Below are 19,538 nucleotides of genomic sequence, written 5' to 3' on the forward strand. Positions count from 1 at the left end.
GCCGAGCGAGCCGGCGCTGCCGCATGCGAGCCGGAATCAGCCCGCGACGCCGCGAGTAGGTTATGCGCTGCGGCCTGGAGCTGGCGCGATTGAATATATAAAACCCTCATATTTGTTAACGTTTTTACATCCATTTGTGTTGATATGACAGCAAACGCATGCTGAGAAGTTCGGGGGGCGTGGTTGATTTTACATAAAGCTTTTGGTTGGAAGCTCGACTCCGCTCATTTTCGCGGCTCCTCCTCTGGCTCCATCAGACAATCCTTCTGCGCATGTCTGGCTCCAATTTCAGCAGTCTTTTGCGACAGTTTGTGCCCATCAAGCAGGCGTTTTGCCCTCAAGGCGTTCAATGGGAAAAAGGGCTGTCGCGTCGTCCATATTATTTACAGTCATTGGTAGGTTTCCTCTGCATACTCACACACTCCCAAGACATGTGTTTGGTGAATTTAATAAACCAAACTGGCCATAGTGCATGTGTGTGTATGTGAGAGTGTATGGGTGTTTCCCAGTACTGGGTTGCATCTGGAAGGGCATCAGCTGTGTAAAACATATGCTGGATAAGTTGGTAGTTCATTCCGCTGTGGTGACCCCTAATGAATAAGGGGACTAAGCTGAAGAAAAATGAATGAATAAATATATATTTTCACTCTTTTTTTTAAAAATTACGCAGCTTATTAATTTGTTTCATCATGTTAGTAATTATGGAGACCTTGAATTCCCTTGTTTTGATTAAATGACAACAAAGAAACTTACTATTATAACATGGACACAATTTGCCAAACAATAGAATAATCATTATATTATGCACATTTTAGAGTTTAGGCATAATGTTGCCATGTAATCTTCTGTAAATACAAAGTAAAACAATCTATAAAACTATCTATAGTGCATTATTGTCTTTAAAATGTCTACTTTGACTGTACTTGATAATAACAAGGGAAATAAATGTAACAAAGAAATATAATTTAAAAGTGTAAATATATACAAATGTACTTTTTAAAATACTGCTTACAAAGAAACTATATTTGTATTAAAGTCGGTAAAGTATATTAGTGAGTCCGCCTTCAATACTGCTAGGAGAAAGTTTGGTTGCAACATGAGCCATTTTACTTCATGCTCTTTTCTAACCTCATTACGCACACGCGTATTGCGTAAACTTCCAGAACTACAAAAACTACAAAGCCCAGAAGAACGGAGAGGTAACTCTCCGTTTTACGATTGGGCAATATCGTTGACACGCCCCACCGACTTTCGCTGATTGGCCTTCTTCCCGAGTTCAAGGCGACTCTTCCTTTTTCACTGGTCAATGTGAAAGAGAGGCGTGAGCAGGACGCAGCGGAGAGCCGTGCAGCGGGAGGAGCAAACAGCGTGTTTCCGGTAAGAGCGACACACACAACAGTACCACTAGAAACGTTCTGTAAGAAAATTAAAGCAGGCTTTAAAAGTCACATCCTTCTATGTGATTCGACATCAACTTAATAACTGCTTGTATTGTCAGGGAGTCTTCTATCGAGCGGCGCGGAACACACGCGGCAATGGAAGCCGAGTTTCGGGAAATCGATGAGCACGGGAACTGGAACGACGTTTACCAGGTAAAGACTGATTCTGCTTCATACTTGACTGTGATGCTCCAAACAGCCATACCGGCCCCAAACAAGTTCTTCTGTTTATTTGGTGTGATAGATCATTTTGAACAGCTCAGACGCGCTGCTTCTGCGCTAACTACAGAATACATTATATTATAAGTTATAGAGATGACCTGAATTTGTTACTTGTAAACATAATATAGATGTATATAGAGCTAATGAGATCATTTTCAAGAGACTATTTTAGGGTGGTTGGAGGTTTATATCTGCTCGTATGGCATACATGTAGTTTTTATTGACTATAGTAGATAAATGGCACCCTAAACTGGATGCTGGTGGTCCCGCATTACTGTGTGCCTTATCACATCCTCTGTTAAATCCCCTTTGCCATGTATGTGATTCACCTACAGAATGAAGCATGTTGGTCTCATAGCCTTCTGTTGTACTGTAGGAGATTAGGCAGCAGTCCAGTGACCTACCATGCAAGATCGCCAAACTTCCAGAAAACAGAAGTCGTAATCGATACAGAGATGTCAGCCCATGTAAGTGTGCGCCTCTCCCCTTGTTCGACACACTCACTGACACCTAACGGAAGGGCCCTGTTATCAGCGACTGTTAAAGTCATTTCACACTGAAGATGTCATGTCTTTTTTTCTCTCCCTTTTTTTTTTTAACTCTTCCGTCACAAAGACTTTAAAGAAGTATGCTGTTGTGGTTTCCTCTCTCTTTGACTCTTTCTCTTTTTCCGCAACAAGCCAAAAAGGTCCCCTCACAAAGCACAACATTAAATAAATTCCTTTGTATTTTATCTCTTTCAATTGAGCCTTTTCATTTGAGTGATGATTTTTTTTCTTCTCTCTTCTGGGGAACTGAGAACAGGACCTGAAAAAAGAATCGTTCTACCGCTGAACTCGCAAAGCATCATGGGTGATGTGCCTCACAGCTTAATCGCTCTCTCTTTTTACAGTTGACCACAGCCGTATTTGTCTACAGATCGGTTGTAATGACTACATCAACGCCAGTTTGATCTCAGTGGAGGAAGCGCAGAGAAAATACATACTAACTCAGGTGACGTGCTGACACTTACACCTCAGATTTCTCTCTGCTGAGAATTTGTTTGATTTTTGTTCACTTGCATACTGAAACACTCATAAAGACAACACACAAAATGACAATGTTATTGTCTAAGAGTTATGCAAATTATATTGTTAATGTGCAATATCAACAAAATTTGTTTTTGCTTGTAATTTTGTCTTTTCAAACCAAAATCCTAAATTACTCTCTGACAGCAGATAGGACAGTGAGTGCAAATTGTATCGGTTGGTTGGAAATAGGGAGAAAAGTAAACACCTGTCAGTCTAAACTAGGCATGGGGCGATAACCATTTTTCAAGGAATACCGCAGTTTGGAAATATCAAGGTTTTAAAACCGCCAAAATGTTTGGCTATACTGTTTCTAAGGTATGTGTAAGATTTATTTAATTTATTTATGTTTTTTTGACAACAGTATCTCCAGCAGAAAAAGATATCCAAAGATGCTGTTTTGTATTGTGAAGAAATCTGTGTTTTTGAAACTAATAAAAACAGCAGAAGTCAATAATTCATTTGAATTATTTAGCCTGACATGTTAACGATGAAAAAAAAATTCCAAATAAATAGTGTTCAAAGGGGGAAAAAGTTTTAGTTTTTTACCCAAACATTTAAAAATAGTTTATTTTAGAGCAGTAATCACAATACCAGGTTACCGTAAAATCGTAATATTATTATCCAAGGTTATCATGCCATCATAATCTTATACCGGCCCATGCCTAGTCTGAACTAGGGATGCACAATATAGGAAAAATCTGATATTGTGATATTTTATTTTTCTGCTATTTAAGTATTGAGATATGAACACCATTTCAGAAGATGGTTTAAAGGTTTTCTGGGGAGTCTAACAGTATTTAGGTACAAAAATTAAATAAATCACAATGCAAAAAAAAATATATATATAGTTTTTTTTTTCTTGTTTCTAGTCAAAATATCCCGAAAAGTCTTAGAGTAAGTAAAAAATAAAAAATAAATAAATGAAAATTAAAGAAGAAATGAAGCACTCAGTCTTATTTTGTACATTGGATTCCACTTTAATGAAAATATATTAAACTCTATTATTGTAACCATTTAGCAGAAAACTGCGTGTTTAATATAGATTTTAGACCTAGGGTGCAGCTATCTTGGAATGTCGCTGTGTCTGACGTCACGGGGTTGGTTGAGTTTTCACCGCTGAACAGAAACAATGGAAGTTAAGGAGACTGTAAAGCCTAATTTAACCCAATGCGTGAAGTTGTGGACATGAAGCTGGTGCAAATGCAAGCATCATTTGTGTGTCTAATATAAAAGTATATTTATTCTATTTTTACTTTTATTTTCCCCGTTTAATTACCGATCATTTGATGCGCTTCACTCTCTATATTACACTGCTTGACTGGGTTTCCACCATGATTGTAACGGACTGAACACAGAGACTGGACAGCCTAATTTAACCCAATGCATGAAGATGTGGACGAGCATCACAGAGCTGCTGCAAATACAACAATTACAAGCATTTAAGAGTCTTCACTTGTGTCTTTTTTTTTTTTTTGTTAATACTGTTCGTTTGATGCGCTGTGAATCTCTAGCGCTGCTTCAGAAAAAAAAAAGACACAACTGAAGACTCCTAAATGCTTGTATTTGTGGTATTTGCAGCAGCTCTGTGATGCTCGGCCACATCTTCATGCATTGGGTTAAATTAGGCTGTCCAGTCTTTGTGTTCAGTCTGTTACAATCAGGGTGGAAACCCAGACAGGCAGTGTAATACAGAGAGTGTATTAAAGCGCATCAAATGATTGGTAATTAAAAAGGAAAAAAGTAAAATAGAATAAATATAAATACTTTTATATTAGACACACATCTGATGCTTGAATTTGCAACCAACTCAACCAATCCCGTGACGTCAGACACAGTGACATTCCAAGATGGCTGCGCCCTAGGTCTGAAATCTAAAGTAAAACACGCCGTTTTCTGCTAAATGGTTAAAATAATAGAGTTTGTTTGATATATTTTCATTAAAGTGAAATCCAATGTACAAAATAAGGTAAACTTGACTGAGTGCTTCATTTCCCCTTTAAGAGATTTAGCTTGTTTAAAGGAAATTATCTGCCAGTGGGGTAAGTGAAATAATCTTGCTTTTGCTTTGAAATGTAGATAATTGGACTAGAAACAAGACAAAAATTCTAAGAAATGTAATAAAATTCACAAGTCCCATGACAAAAGTTATAATTGGTCGGCCACTATTAAAAACAAAGAAAGAAAATTTACACTAAGGGTAAATTCAATTGTTAGTTCACAATTTAGTGCTTAATATTGTTCTAAATGCAGAAAAATATAGCTAGAGTCGACATCTATAAAATAAAAATAAAAAAAAAACGCAGTTTGTTGAGATTTAACCAAGCAGATACAACAACTGCATCTGCTTACTTTATTTGCCTCTGTAAATGGCATTGGTTAAAAAAAATAAATAAATAAATAAGGCAGATGTTAATTGTGCCAAACATGTGAATGTCGATATGGTCACTGAAGTGTAAGTTATTAAAGTCTCGTCATCTATAAACAATAATTTAAGGAAGTTTAAATGTGCTTTTGAGCTTTATGGTGCAAGGCCAAAATAAAATGTTCTTCGTGGTTGATCACACATGTCGGATAATCGAAAAATACGAAATTAAATGCAGATAAAAAAAAAACATTTAAATGTTCAGTTTAAAGGGGATTCATTTTTGTCATAGTAGGTTAAAATGATTAGTAGTATAATATTAATCGCACACTAATTCACAAAGTCTCACACAGACACACACACACACGCATTTGCTAGATAGCTAGCTGTTTAAACAGGGATGGTTTAAGGGGATAATTCACCCCTAAGTTAAAATTTACTCTCCCTCAAGTGGTTTCAGATGTATAAATTTCTTTTTTTTTTTTTTACCTAAAAGAGGATATTTTGAAACCTGTAACTTGACATCTATAGTAGGAAAAACAAATAGTGTGGAAATCAATAATTACAGGTTTTCAACATTCTTCAAAATGTCTTCTATTGTGTTCAAAAGAAAAACAACAAAAAAATCAATTTTTTTAACAAGACAAAGGTGTGTAATTGATGGCAGGATTTTATTTTGGGTGAACTATCCTTTTAAGCAAGTAATGCTTGTTGACGTTTGCATTATGTGTCAGTCTACCAACACCCCAGCCCACGTCACACACTGCTGTACTATAGTGACATTCCATTCTGACACTCGTGGCATCAGACGGAGAGATTTTCCCTCTCCTGTATCTGGAGAGAATGCTTGGAAATGTTGTGAAATCTTTGAGTTGCGTCAGCATGGCATAGTTCGTTTATTGTACAGATGAATTAGTGCACTGATGCTCAGAGACGGCAGCAGACTCGTCTCAACCTGCCAGCCTTGTTCAGTCAAAGCATTGCTGCCTACAGCCACAAACACTCAACACACACACACACACACACACACACACACACACACACACACACATTCTCACCCGCACCGTCATGTACTTCACACATACAAGAAGTGTGACTTACTACTGGAGTATAAAAGCATAAGGTTATTAGAGGGCATGAGTTATTTTTTATTTTTTTATTCAAATTTAATATTTTTTCAAGAATTTGAGCCATTTTATGTTTTGTCTTTTGTATGTGAAGTATAAGGTCCATGTAACTTTGTGTACATGTGTTTACATACATTTTTTAACCCTATCCGTATAATTCTAACTAAATAAATGTAATACAGAATGTTAAGTACATAGTAAAGTATTGTTTAAATTTACAAAGCATATAAAGTCAGAATTATGTTATTCTTTTAATGCACACAAAAACTCATGCAGAAAAAAAATTTCCATATTGAGCCTTTTTTTATATTGGAATATGTTGAAAGCTATAATACAAGTTTTTATTCAATTTAACACTTTAGACTTGTTAAACACAAGCCTTATTTCAAATACATAAGAAAAAAAAAACTATTCAAAATTGTGACACTTATGCCAAACTATTACTTTGCTTAATATTGTCAGGGTATCTCCAGGATCTTAATATGTCTTAAATTTCAAAAACAAAAAAAGACATTAAAGTCTTAAATTCACAGAAACATTGCGTTACAAATGAAAGTGTGAGTGGACATAATTATATTTAGCAATGAAACTTAAGGTTTTATAGCAGAAACACATTAGGTTGAGTAGGAGTTATACTCGATTCATTTGGATCAGAAGCAAACAAATTTTAACTATGTTAAACTTGTCATTAAAAATTATGTTGAAAGAAAAGTCTATACAACTGGAGTTTTCTTGTTTTGACACATTAAAATATGTGGTTAAAAAATAAGTACATTTGTTTTTTTCCAATTCTATTGGTCCAACCGGGCCATTACGAAAAATTCTTAGTAGTTAGCCCCGTATAAGTCTAAAATCTTAATTATAATGGTCTCAAAGTCTAAAATTTGACTTGATAAAACCTGCAGAAACCCTGATGAGTGCTGTTACAGGATAAATTCATTAAAAAATGTATTATTACAATACAGAGTATATGTTTTATAACATTTGTGTGTGTTTGTGTTTTTAGGGTCCGTTACCAAACACCTGTGGTCATTTCTGGGAGATGGTCTGGGAACAGCGCAGTCGAGGAGTTGTAATGCTGAATCGCGTTATAGAGAAAGGCTCGGTGAGGAAAAAAAAGCTCAAAATATAGTTTGTTTTTGCATATTGGCTGAGGTATGCTAACATGTGTCCAAAAAACAAAACCAAACAAAGTATTAATCTTTTACTGCAATGCGTAAGTGTGCTCATTTGTGTGAGATATATATATATATTTTTTAATTTTTTATTATTATTTTTTATTATTTTTGATTAGAGCTTTCAATTCAGTTGCTTATAGTCTAATGTAACTAAAACCAAAGAGATGGTAGGGACTTTTTCTAGTAAGCGGAGGGATCTGGCTACAGCATTTACCACCTACATTCATGGAAAACCTGTGGAGCTAGTTGTGGAGTATAAATACTTGGGTACAATTTTCGACTGCCAGCTGAAATTCAATTCTAACACTGGAGATTCTTGAGGGGTGCCAACAGAGGCAGTATCCCCTTAGGAAACTCCGTTCCTTTGGAGTCTGTAAAGACATTTTGTTGTATTATTCTTTCATAGAGAATATCACATTTTCCATTTCTTGTTTATTTCATTCTATTAATTTACAGAATAGAAATCGGCTACAAAGTGTTGTTACAGTGTGTTCTAGGATTATTGGATTGCCTGTTGGATTGCCTGTCTCTTTCAGGCATATGTGATCAACAGACTCTTAGGTTAGCAAGAAGGATTATTAAGGACCTCTCACATATTCTCCATTCAGCATTTGAGCTGCCCCCTCTGTAAGACGGTTTCGTTGCAATGTGTGTAGAACTCAAAAAAGGAGAGTCACTTTTGTTCCTAAAGCCATTCTGCTTTTAAACTCCAAAACGTAACTCTCAAACTGTAACACATTTCAGGATGCATTTTAGAAATTTTTAATTCATATATTTGTCAGTATTTAATGTTGTTATTGTCATTTATCTATTTGTACGTTGTGTTTTGTGTGTTAATGATATTGTTTTCTTTTGGTGCTGCTCCATATGTCTTGAATTGCCCCTAGGGGACAAATAAAGTTCTTTGAATTGAAATTGAAATTGAATGTAGGAGAAATGACTGGGAATAATAAACTGCAGAAAACTACTTGCTCTAGATACCAATGGCTGCTCCCACTTGTACGTGAAGAATAAGATCAATAATGTGGGCTAAAAAAAAATAACATTCCCTAATCTGTAACATTAATTTACAAATTCCCACTCGATCACTTTTAGCTTGCATTTGGGATTGATGTGTTTGTGTGTGAGGCTAATGTTGTGTTGTTGTAATGAAGAAGTGTATGTATGTCTGTGTTCAGGTGAAGTGTGCTCAGTATTGGCCTCAGCGAGAGGAGCGGGAGGCTGTTTTTGAGGACACAAACTTCAGACTTACTCTGATCTCAGAGGACGTGAAATCGTACTACACAGTACGACAGCTGGAGCTGGAAAATCTGTCGGTGAGGCTCTTGATCTTCCCCTGATCTCATTCAGTCCTGCTTTCGCTCATCTGTCAATCTCTGTCACCGATCATTCTATGCCGAGACTCTCTGCAATCCCTCTTCTCTCCATTTAGCTGACATTTTAGTTTTTCAGAGCTTCTTTAATGCTGGTCAGGTTGTTGCCTTGACTCAATACTCTCAGGATATTACAGTTGCCAGAGGCTCGATTCTGACAAACACACTCATCTTGATTAATGCTATGTCGTGTGTGTGTGTGTGTGTGTGTTTAAAGACACAGGAAACCCGGGAGATTCTTCATTTCCACTACACCACATGGCCAGATTTTGGCGTTCCGGAGTCTCCTGCTTCTTTTCTTAACTTCCTGTTTAAAGTGCGTGAGTCGGGCTGTCTGAGTCCAGAGCTTGGTCCTGTGGTGGTCCACTGCAGCGCTGGCATCGGCCGCTCTGGGACATTCTGCCTTGTAGACACCTGCCTTCTATTGGTGAGATAACGGAATTTTTTCCATTTCAATTCTGTACTCTTCCAATGTTTTTTTTTTCCCTAATGAAATTAAACTTGATAGAGATGCATGTCCATTACGACTTCAACTCGCATAGTTTTCACCTTTATTTTATAAAAAGTGTGGGGAGCAGTGAGAGGGGAAGGATTGTCTTAGGACCTTGAGATGGGAATCTAACTCAAGTCACCGTGAGCACCAGAGTGCCATGTGTTGAAGCACAAACCACTAGGCTATTGGCATTTTTATAAATCAGTGTATTACATAGAATAGTGGTTCAATTTAAAAAATGTCTTTTAAGAATCATCTCATTGATAGCGCTCAGTCACCAGAATGTGTTTTTCCATTACAGTGAGCTACTTTTCCATTGTTTTTCAATGTATATTTCCTTTGAAGGAGGTGCATAACTGTTACGATTGCAACTCAATCTTTTGAAGCACTGCTCACATGATGAGCCAAATTTTTTAGACAGTGGCAGGTCAAATGAAGAAAAAAATCTGCTTTTACATGCAGCAGCCACTTAACAGTGTCTGTTCTAAAGCAGTAGACCAATCAATTAATTAACCCTTAAATCATACACTGCAAGTTTCTGTTAAAGGGTGTACTCACACTAGACACTTGCATTTTTTGCCTTCCGAGCCTTACATCATCGATGATTTAACTGTTCAGTTTAACAGAAGGGAAGTGCTATCGCTTGGTACAACAGAGATTGGTTTAGTTATATTATTTAGTATTATTTTAAGTCTTTTGATATGCAGTGACACACAGTCGGATTATTTGCTGAACACATTTGACACTCAATGTTCATGAAAGTCATTGTGCTGCAGGTATTAGGAGGTCTGCTGAAGGTGGCAGCTGTCATGCAGCGGGTTTTTTTTATCTTTAATAAACTGTGACAGTTCACATTAACTGAACAGTTAGAATGATTGCTAAATCCATGTAAAACAGTCCCTTAAAAGTGATGTCGGGTCTTCAGTTTTGTGCTCGGGTGCGCTTTGCACTCAAACTACTAACGGACCGCACCAAAGCCCAACTGAACTGCGCTCTGACTCACCTCTTCCAACCGGGCTCGGGCCGGCCAACTGAACCGTGCCTTAGCCTGGCTTGGAGCACTCCCACTTGTCAAATGTGCCTGGGCATGGTTTGGATAGCCTAGTGTGAGAACATCCTAAATGCGCTCGGTGGCCGAATATCCGAATACCTTTGTGTTCTACACTGCCTTTTTTCCTCTCTGTTCATTTTTATTAGTACCACAGCACTCTATGCTATTTTTTGTAATTAAAATTAAAAAAATAAAACAAACAAAAACAAAAATATAATTTACACAGAAGTGATTATGGTTTTTCTACACAGGTGTGCATGAGATTTATTGTTTACGCTAAATTTGTAATAGTTTTAATAATGTGCACACTGAAAATGTCATTTACAGAAATAAAATAAAAACATACCATTGAGTCTACAATTTAATTAAGCAAATTATATCCCTGCATTAGACCTCGCTAGAAGTGATGTGATGTAGTAAAATTACTCAACTAAAATGCTTTTCTCCCTGAATATTATAATTCGGAAATGTGATATATAATTTACTACAGTTCAACAAACTATAAGTACCTATTGGGGTACATTGTAAGGCAGTCTGTCTGTTTTTGATTATGACAATGAAAACACTTTCTAACAAAGTGGGAGCAGAGCTTTTGTGCATCTCCTAGCAACACTGATGTTTTGTTTATAAATGATTCTGTTTTTGAAATGAACTGTGTGAGTCATAAGGCTCTTTAAAATAAATAAATGTTGCAGCCTTTAAGTATTCAGTTTACAAATTTCAATAAATAAATAAAAATGGAATGAAAAAAATGCTTGATCATTTTTCGTATGTTTAACAGTAGTATCCTGAGCCTCTTGCTGCACGTCTTTACATCTCGTATGTAATTCATTAGACAGTCAGTCCAGTGTAGGCGGATTTGCTCTTTCCTTTGTTTAGAGCTTAGTGGAAAGTTTGTACTTCTCTAATATTCTCTAAACAACTGTTATTGTGTTTTGTCAGATGTCTCAGAGGAAAGATCCATCATCTGTACGCATTCAGGAGGTTTTGCTGGAAATGCGACGATACCGCATGGGTCTGATCCAGACGGCTGACCAGCTGCGTTTCTCTTACCTTGCCTTCATAGAGGGTGCCAAGTACATCATGGGAGACACGTCTGTACAGGTATTGCCAGGGGATGATAGTCAAATAGGGGTTTTCCTGTGAAGTGCTTTAAAATATGCATTTTGTTTGTTCGATATTTGACATAAGCCCCTTTTACACAGTGATACTGGTAAATATCCGGAAAATTTCTGGAACAACTTTACTGGTAAATTCAAAAAAGCGCTGTTCACACAGGCAAGGACATTCTGGAATATTTCCGGAAAAGAACATTCACACATCCATCACAAAATACTGGTAAATTCTGACATTACAGAAATGATCTATAAACGGCTAAGCTTGTTTTTGTTAACATAGAAGGGGTCAGGCTTTTGTTTTGTTGATAGTTTCAATTTTATTTAAAGCTTTAGCATTCATGCAGCTGCAGAAACATCCAAAGGCAGAAGTGCAAACCATAGCTAACTTATCCGCCAACTTGTCCAACATATGTTTTACACAGCGGATGCTCTTCCAGCTGCAATGTTTACACATTTGACTACATTACAAATTCTGTGGATGAATAAGTATTGTGAGCAGCTTCAATGAAAACATGGAGCAACACTTTCACATGTCGAGATGTATGTAACGTGTGTGTGCGCTGGCACTCACCGGCTTCTTCACGTGCACACGTGTCAAGCAACTGAAGCAGAGCTTGAAGATAAGCAAACAACTGTTTTTCATAAGCATTTTATCGCTAATTCTTTACACAGTTTGCATTAAGAAGGAACAGAAACTATAGGTGGGCATTGATTACATATTTTTTTTAATCTAAATTAATCTTGGAATTTATCAAGATTAAAATGGCTCATTTGAATTTTGCCAAAGGCATTCAGAATGCGTGCTAACCAAAAAATAATTCTTTGAGAATGGGTTTCTCAAGCCAGATGGCGCATTAGACAAGTGGTTTGTTCTTTGTTTGTGGATTACTCAATTAGCTGGATTTGGATGTTGACGATTTGACACGATCCAGGATCGTTTCGTTCTTCAAAACTCATCTGAGACTTGTTGTCATAGCAACAGTTCTGATAGATCAAACCTGCGTAGGAGCAGGTTCATTTTATAAAAACAGGATTAGATCGGGTCAGTACAAGCAAAGATAATACTGAAAGTATTACCAAATGCTGATAATTTCTTACACTATTTATATACACTTGGGAAAATAGTATACAAGTTAAAAGATGTATTGATAAAACTTATGCAATCTGCACTCCGAAATAAAAGTAAAAGACTGCCACCTGGTGGTTCAAAGAGAAAATTTATCGATAGGAACTTTTTAGATGCAAACGTGTACATGCAGAATATTAGACTTCATAAATGTTTTTTTTTAAATGTAATAATTTATGCAGTCATGCACATGTTTTGAACACTAATATTCTGGTGATTGCATTAAATTACACCTTTACCGATATCAAAATGTTTTTTTGATGCTAAATTAATTTATACAGTTATTCCTTACGCTATTTAAAAAACTTGAGTATGCCTAGGCTACTTTAATATAGAAAATCTTCTCTAAATGTAGAACTAAATACATTGATATGCATTGAAATACATGATGAATACTCTTGACACTTGTAAAGTCTGCAGTCCACACCAAATGTGGAAAGTTATTGCGCGTCACATTTAACAAACCATTTACTGCTAATTTGATGTAGTTTTGCTCACATGGATAATTAAATATTAATCAGATGATGTCATTACGCTGCTGTGCCATCAGCCAATAGTTACATTGCTAATCATGATTTCGAGGATCGATAGATCTGTCCATTACAACACATGCAGCGATCTCAGATTAGTTTATCCAGACATTTTAATCTGATTTCATAACTTGTTTGAAGAACCAAATTATCAAGATCAGTTATCAAGATTAAAAGATCCAGGATCTGCCAAATCATCTTAGATCATTTAAGCGAGGTACGAAGAACGGACCCCTGGGGCTCATCTCCTGTTTCCAAAATGCATCACAAACTGCTTGAGAAACTGTTCTACTATGATAATTAGTGATGAAAATGAATGATGTTCAATAAGATGTACTTGTGTTTACCAACTGCTTTTTTAGTTAAACAAGAGTTTTGAACTGTAGGCCTACATAAGCTCGAACCAGTGATTTTTATTTATTTATATATATATATAAAAATGTTTGAGATAACCTTAATCTGACTTAAGTCATAACTGAACTGAACAGAAATGGAATTAAGACATGGAGTATGCATATATTAGGGGCATTATTGAAGTAAACACCGCAATCAAACTATCACCGTCATGTAGGACTTTTCGCCATTTTTTTCGACAAGATCCACACACGCGGCTGTCATTAAAGGACCACACACATGCATATTTCAAAATGCAGAAGTTTTTTTGCTTTCCATTTGGTGTGCGTTATTAAATTTTATAACACTCTCACCAGTCCTTATTTGAGACTAATACCCCAGTTTGTCACGGAGGATGAATTAAATGTTCATGAGTTAAAGTAAAAACTACCGAACTGCTGTTAAAGTCAGGCATCCTGCTGATTTGATTAAGAAGGGCACTTTTTTTTCAGACAGCTCACCAGTCAGGTATACATCCGTGCTAAAATATCAAGGTGAAAGTCATCATAGCTTGCGTAGAATTGACCCAGCTCCTAACCCAACTTTGAGAATAGATTGTGGCGATATTTTTTTATTGAGCGATAGGAGTCTCGAGATTTGTTGAGAAACTGTATGAGGTTACTTGATAAAAATCATTGATCCGTTTGGGCTGAAGTGACAATCTGCAAGCTTTGGATGTTTATATCAGTTTTAGATTTTCTTACCGTTTATTTTGTCACTGTTTGGTTCACACTATCTAATAGATACTCTTAAAACTAAGACTAAAACTGACATCTAAAAAACTTTATTTTAAATTTCACAGGAGAAATTCAGTCAGTGAAATGTGTTTTGCTTGTGTGAACAGGAGTCTTGGAAGGAGTTATCCAATGAGGAGGATCTTCCCCCTGAACTAACTCCTCCGCCCAGGCCACCGCCCCGAATAGACCCTCCTAACGGCAAAGGTGACCTAGGGAACTCTGACCTCGCACACCTCTTCACCGAGAGCATCACAAACAGTGCAGAAATATGTGCAAACAGGTCAGCCTCTCTTTCTCACTAGTAATTATCATCCAAACCCAACAAGCACATCCCAACCTGTCTGGTGTTTTTACAGTGCGCCCAAGACATTCACAGACGGGCCAGAAATTCGCAAACGAACAGTCCCAGCAGAAGTCGGAGCATTGCCATTGGTAAATGAACAACCCGACGAACCGATCATCCCAAGAGAAGCTCCTCCCAAACCTCCGCGATCTCCTCCCTTAACTCCTGCAACGGAGGCTCCTACCACTGCCGCCCAAGAAGCCTGGAGCCCCCTGGTGGTCAGCTTGTGTTTGTGCACGGCACTGGCCGTAGGTGCTTATTGTTACCGCACATATTTCCACTGATGTCCTCTCTTTCCATCCGTCTCTTTCTCTATCTCTCCGATAACAGGCGGGATAAGAAAAAGAGAGACACACACAGACACTCACTCTCTCTCTCTCTCAGCTGGACCCATCTCTCCAAGTGGAGAAAGGGTTTCAAAGACTCCTCTCAGCCAAACTGCTGTTGTCTCCCTCTAAACACACTTTTACACACACAATCTAATAAACGTGTGTCCGTTTAAAACCTCAGGGCCTCACAATTCAGGTGTTGCTACCCAAATGTTATACACAGCTAAAAGAAAATCCAAAAGACTCTTATTGCTGCAGTAAGTAAGGGAAATTTTTGTGTGTGTGTGTCTGTGTGTGTGTGTGTGTGTGTGTGTGTGTGTGTGTGTGTGTGTGTGTCTCCATCATGTTTTTTTGTTTTTTGCAATTTAATTCTGACGACTGTCAGTGATGGAGCTGTTCAGGAGCTCCTTTTATACATGCTGAACACACAAACCTGCTGTACGTGATAAAAAAAAAATCTGTTTGTATGTGTGTGTGTGTGCGCGCGCGCGTGTGTGTTGGAAAAAAGGGAGGTCACAAGTAGACTGGGATGTCGAATACTATCAAGTGCTCAGTGTTACGCTACTTTCAGAGTGTAAAACATCCCAAACTTTTTCTCATTTTAAACATTTTTTTTTCCATCTTTGTGTACCCCCAAAGGTGACACTGGCACTTCTGTGTATGAAAAGAGATCATGTGACTGAAGCACCGTCCTCTCGTTCATTCATTCGACGTTTTGTCCAATCAGTCTTCGTTTAACCAAAAGGTTCAGATCATTGAAAATGCTGGAGCTGGTGTCTAGACGTTCAGTACAAACTTTTTCTACAGAAGCCCAATGCAATAATAGTGACTGCGGCCGATTAATAATCTCCAATGAGAGCTGGCATTTCAGTCATTTGAAATAATCATTGTGAATTTATATGGGTTTTGATAACATTTCAATTAAAGTTTGCTGTGGAAATCAAGTTATTGATTTCAACCAAATCCTTCATTGTTAGAACCTCTAAATACTCTCTTATTTTCTCATTTGTTTAATGATAGTCTGACCAGCAGGTGGCAGTATTGAGTATGATGAGATATTTCAGAGGATTGGATGGGGTTTGTTTTTTTCTGTTTTCCCTCCTGCTGCAATACAGATAAGTTCAGATGATTCTGACCCACGTCACATGATTTGATCGAAGTTCACATGGGGTCAGACTAACCAAAACAAAAACATAACACCAGCACCGAATGAATGCAAAGAGAGATACGACCAGTGACAGTGAGCTGTCTTTGTGTTTTACTGTTTTATTCTATTATTATAGTAATTATTATCGAGAGAGATTAACGGCAGACGGGCATAAACATTTCCTTCAAATCAATCAAACCACGCTGCAGAACTGTTACTTTTGAACAATGTGTGAACAAGTCCAATGCAGTAACCTCAAAACAAAAAGCAAGCCTCTTCTTTAAGGTGCACCGAGGCCTGAAACGCTTTTAATCGTGACTTCGCTTTGTGTGGTGTCTCTCTGACTGCTGCTTGACCAGTCCAGAATGGTCATTTTTTTCGGGGTCGCTGGGTGGTTTTTCCTGTCTGTAGGGTTTCGATGTTTTACATGCTGAAGCAATTGTTGTTTGGTTTGAAGGTTTTGTCATAACGAGTGCCACCATTCATCGTAGTGACTCTCACAATCTGGTCCCAAAGCGGGACCGCAGAATGTAAAGTCTCTTCTTGCCGGCTTTATTTACACACATACGCATATATAGAGAAATTTATTTGTCTGTGTCATTGTTTGTCGTCTTTCAGTTATCTTTGGCCTTTCTGTAACGAGGCTGAGAATTTAGTTTCTCTTCCCAACATCCTGTTGTGTCCTTTTTAATGTTGATTCTTTTTGTTTTGTAAGTAAAGCATATGCTTGTTCCAGTTGGATGTATTGACATTTGAAATTTTATTTTTTTGGACAGAATACAGAGCAGACGCTGTGGTAATAAACATATACATCTCTGATTCTCCTGTTTTATTGCTTTTGATCTTATTTCATTCTTAGTTCCTCAGATATTATTATTAATAGTCTCATATATTGATTTAATATGAATAAAATCTCTCGGTGAGTGCTAATGGTAAGGTAATTCTAAATCATAGATTACAGGCTGAAAATCTATGAGAAGTATGGTCTAGTTTAAGCTTGTTTCATCATCCTCTTACTATTTAGTTCACGCTTGCGTTTGATACCACATTTAAAATGTCACAGAAACTAAATGTATGCAGGTGTGGGTTGTGGACTGGTTCTGTGCCCTGGGGGTCTAAGACTGCCAGGGGCTGCCAAAGCTTTAGCCAGACTAACTGGAGACCAAAAGTTGTTGAACCGGTGTCCTCAGTGGCACTTTTTTAGCTTCCTGAGCTACTATGTACAGGTAGTAAGCTAAAGTGCCACTTATTTGAAGTAACAAAGTATGTAAAAACACTTATTGGCCCCTTTATTACGTACTCCTGGCTAGTACCTAGTTGGAGACCCTTTTTTGTCTCAATTCTTCAGCATGTTGACTCCGCGAGGTGCTATGAATATTCCTCCAAGATTTTGGTCCATGCTGATTTGAAAGGTCAACAAAGATTTATTGGCTGCACGTCTATGACGTCAATCCTTCGTTTCGCCACATCTCAAAGGTGCTTTATTGGATTGAAGTCTGGTGACTGTGGAGGCCATTTAAGTACAGTGAACTCAGTCATGTTAAAATTATACAGTTTGAGATGATTTTTGTAACATGGAGTGTTATCCTTAAGATGGGTTCACTGTGGTCATGAAGGGGTAAAAATTTTCCACAGAAATAATCAGGTAGGCTGTGGTGTTTGAAGAATACTTCATTGGCACTAAGGGGCCAAAATGTGCCAAGATGTTGTCTCCTACAATACTGATATGAGAAAGGATGGAGCCATGCTTTCATGTTATTTCCACCATAATTTTGAAACCATTTGAACATCAAAGTAGAAATTGAATCAAATAAGACCAAGCAAACTTTTCTATTTTCTGTCGTACACTTTTGGTGACTCTGCGTAAACGATCCTCGGTTTGCTTAACAGGAGGTGCACCTGTGTGATCTGCTTCTGTAGCTCATCTTGCTTCAAGTTTGCATGCTGTGTGTTGATCTTCTGCTGACCTCTGTTGTAATGAGTGGCTATTCAAGTTGCATTTGCTTTTCTATCTGCTTAAACCAGTTTGGTCTTTCCCCTCTAAACTCTGTCATCAATAAGACATTTTTCACCTATAGAACTGCTGCTCTCAACGGTGCCGAGACGTTCAAAGTACAGAGTGGACCAAAAAACATTCTCAAAACATTCCATCATGACGTCAGTGGTTCAACTGTAATGATTCAAAGCTCCACTCAACGTCTGTGTGCCAAATAACTGGGAAAAAATGATTTTCTTCACCAATGTATTCTCTTTCGTGTCATGTGAAGGTGCGCGCTAGTGTTTTTAGTGCCAATGAAAAACTTTTCAATTCAATTAACCTTTATTTGTATAGCGCTTTTGCAATTTAGATTGTGTCAAAGCAGCTTTACATAAAAGATCAAAGTAAATTGAAACAGTGTAGTTCAGTTTTCAGAGTTTAAGTTCAGTTCAGTTTAGCTCAGTTCAGTGTGGTTTAATAATCACTACTGAGAGTCCAAACACCGAAGAGCAACTCCATCGATGCGCAGCTCTACAGATCCCGAACCATGCAAGCTAGTGGCACCTTAAACTTCCAGTGAAAGGTTAATGTGACTATTTTAAAAATTATGAGGTTGCTTTTACAGCATTTACATTATAATAAATTGATTTGTTTCTAACAGAAATAAACATTAAAATTCTTTAACAAAAAAATACATTTCAACATGGTCAAAATGGAGCGGGATAAAGCACAAGCTTATTATTTTACCACCCCATTATTACACACATCATTTGTCTATTACTTAAACTAATTTCTTCTTTTGCTTGAGACATATTTCATCCTTTTGGCATCTTTGACATATTATGTTTGATTCCATTTGTACATTTTATAACAGACCCAAAATATACAGTATTGCAAACAGCCAGAAATTGAAATTTCATTATACCTTTCTAATTTTATTCTTTTTCAATCACCTTAATCATTCTATTCCTTTAATAATATATATTTATACAACTTTTTAAATTGATGAATATCCTGACATTGTTTGAGAGTCAGTTCTAGACACAATTTTTTAAGTCGTCTTAATCTTTCTTTCTTTCTTCAAGAAACATTTGTATACATTTCGTAAGTATTCCTATAGCTTTAAACATAAACTGTGCTGTTTTAAATTTAACTAAATCATTGAACTTAAGTATCTTTAAAAGAAAAAATAAGGGATTTGTATGCTCCAAATACCCCACATTTTCATCAGTCTAATTACTTTTTTTCTGTATTGTACTTAAGGATCGTAATTTAGATTTGTATGGATTCCCCCAAATTTCAACACAATAACTCTTATATGGCAACATAAGTGTAACATATAATACATCTATTGATTTATTGTCCAGGATAAATCTTGCTTTATACACTATTGCTACAGTTTTGACTAATTTTGATATCACATTATTTATTTGTGGTTTCCAACTAATTTTATGATCCAATACAACACCAATAAACTTAATTGCATATAATCTTTCTATTATCAATATTTAAATCTATAATA

At 36.9% G+C, this 19,538-nt stretch overlaps 1 protein-coding gene across 3 annotated transcripts; it reads left to right on the plus strand.

The window, feature by feature from the left end:
* The first annotated feature begins 1,321 nt into the window (after positions 1-1,321).
* ptpn1 (protein tyrosine phosphatase non-receptor type 1) lies at positions 1,322-18,458 on the plus strand. Of its 3 annotated transcripts, none has more exons than NM_001313685.2 (10): positions 1,322-1,417; positions 1,499-1,592; positions 2,038-2,128; positions 2,554-2,654; positions 7,227-7,325; positions 8,577-8,714; positions 8,989-9,198; positions 11,258-11,419; positions 14,327-14,499; positions 14,576-18,458. In NM_001313685.2, the coding sequence occupies exons 2-10, from the start codon at positions 1,536-1,538 to the stop codon at positions 14,844-14,846; spliced, it is 1,302 nt and encodes a 433-aa protein (NP_001300614.1). In that variant the 5' UTR covers positions 1,322-1,417; positions 1,499-1,535; the 3' UTR covers positions 14,847-18,458. The 3 variants fall into 3 exon arrangements, with proteins under 3 accessions (NP_001300614.1, NP_001300615.1, NP_570999.2); NM_001313686.2 differs by having other exon boundaries at positions 1,322-1,377; NM_130924.4 differs by having other exon boundaries at positions 1,322-1,592.
* Positions 18,459-19,538: the final 1,080 nt, after the last annotated feature.

This window comes from Danio rerio, chromosome 8 (assembly GCF_052040795.2).
Source record: "Danio rerio strain M-AB ecotype USA chromosome 8, GRCz13ab, whole genome shotgun sequence".
Taxonomy (NCBI): Eukaryota; Metazoa; Chordata; class Actinopteri; order Cypriniformes; family Danionidae; genus Danio; species Danio rerio.

Excerpts from the sequence above, each read along its gene's own strand:
- ptpn1 (NM_130924.4), top strand. The coding sequence starts at position 1,536 with ATGGAAGCCGAGTTTCGGGAAATCGATGAGCACGGGAACTGGAACGAC. Across the intron at positions 2,655-7,226 it reads GAAAATACATACTAACTCAG|GGTCCGTTACCAAACACCTG; the intron begins GTGACGTGCTGA and ends TTGTGTTTTTAG. Across the intron at positions 11,420-14,326 it reads TGGGAGACACGTCTGTACAG|GAGTCTTGGAAGGAGTTATC; the intron begins GTATTGCCAGGG and ends TTGTGTGAACAG.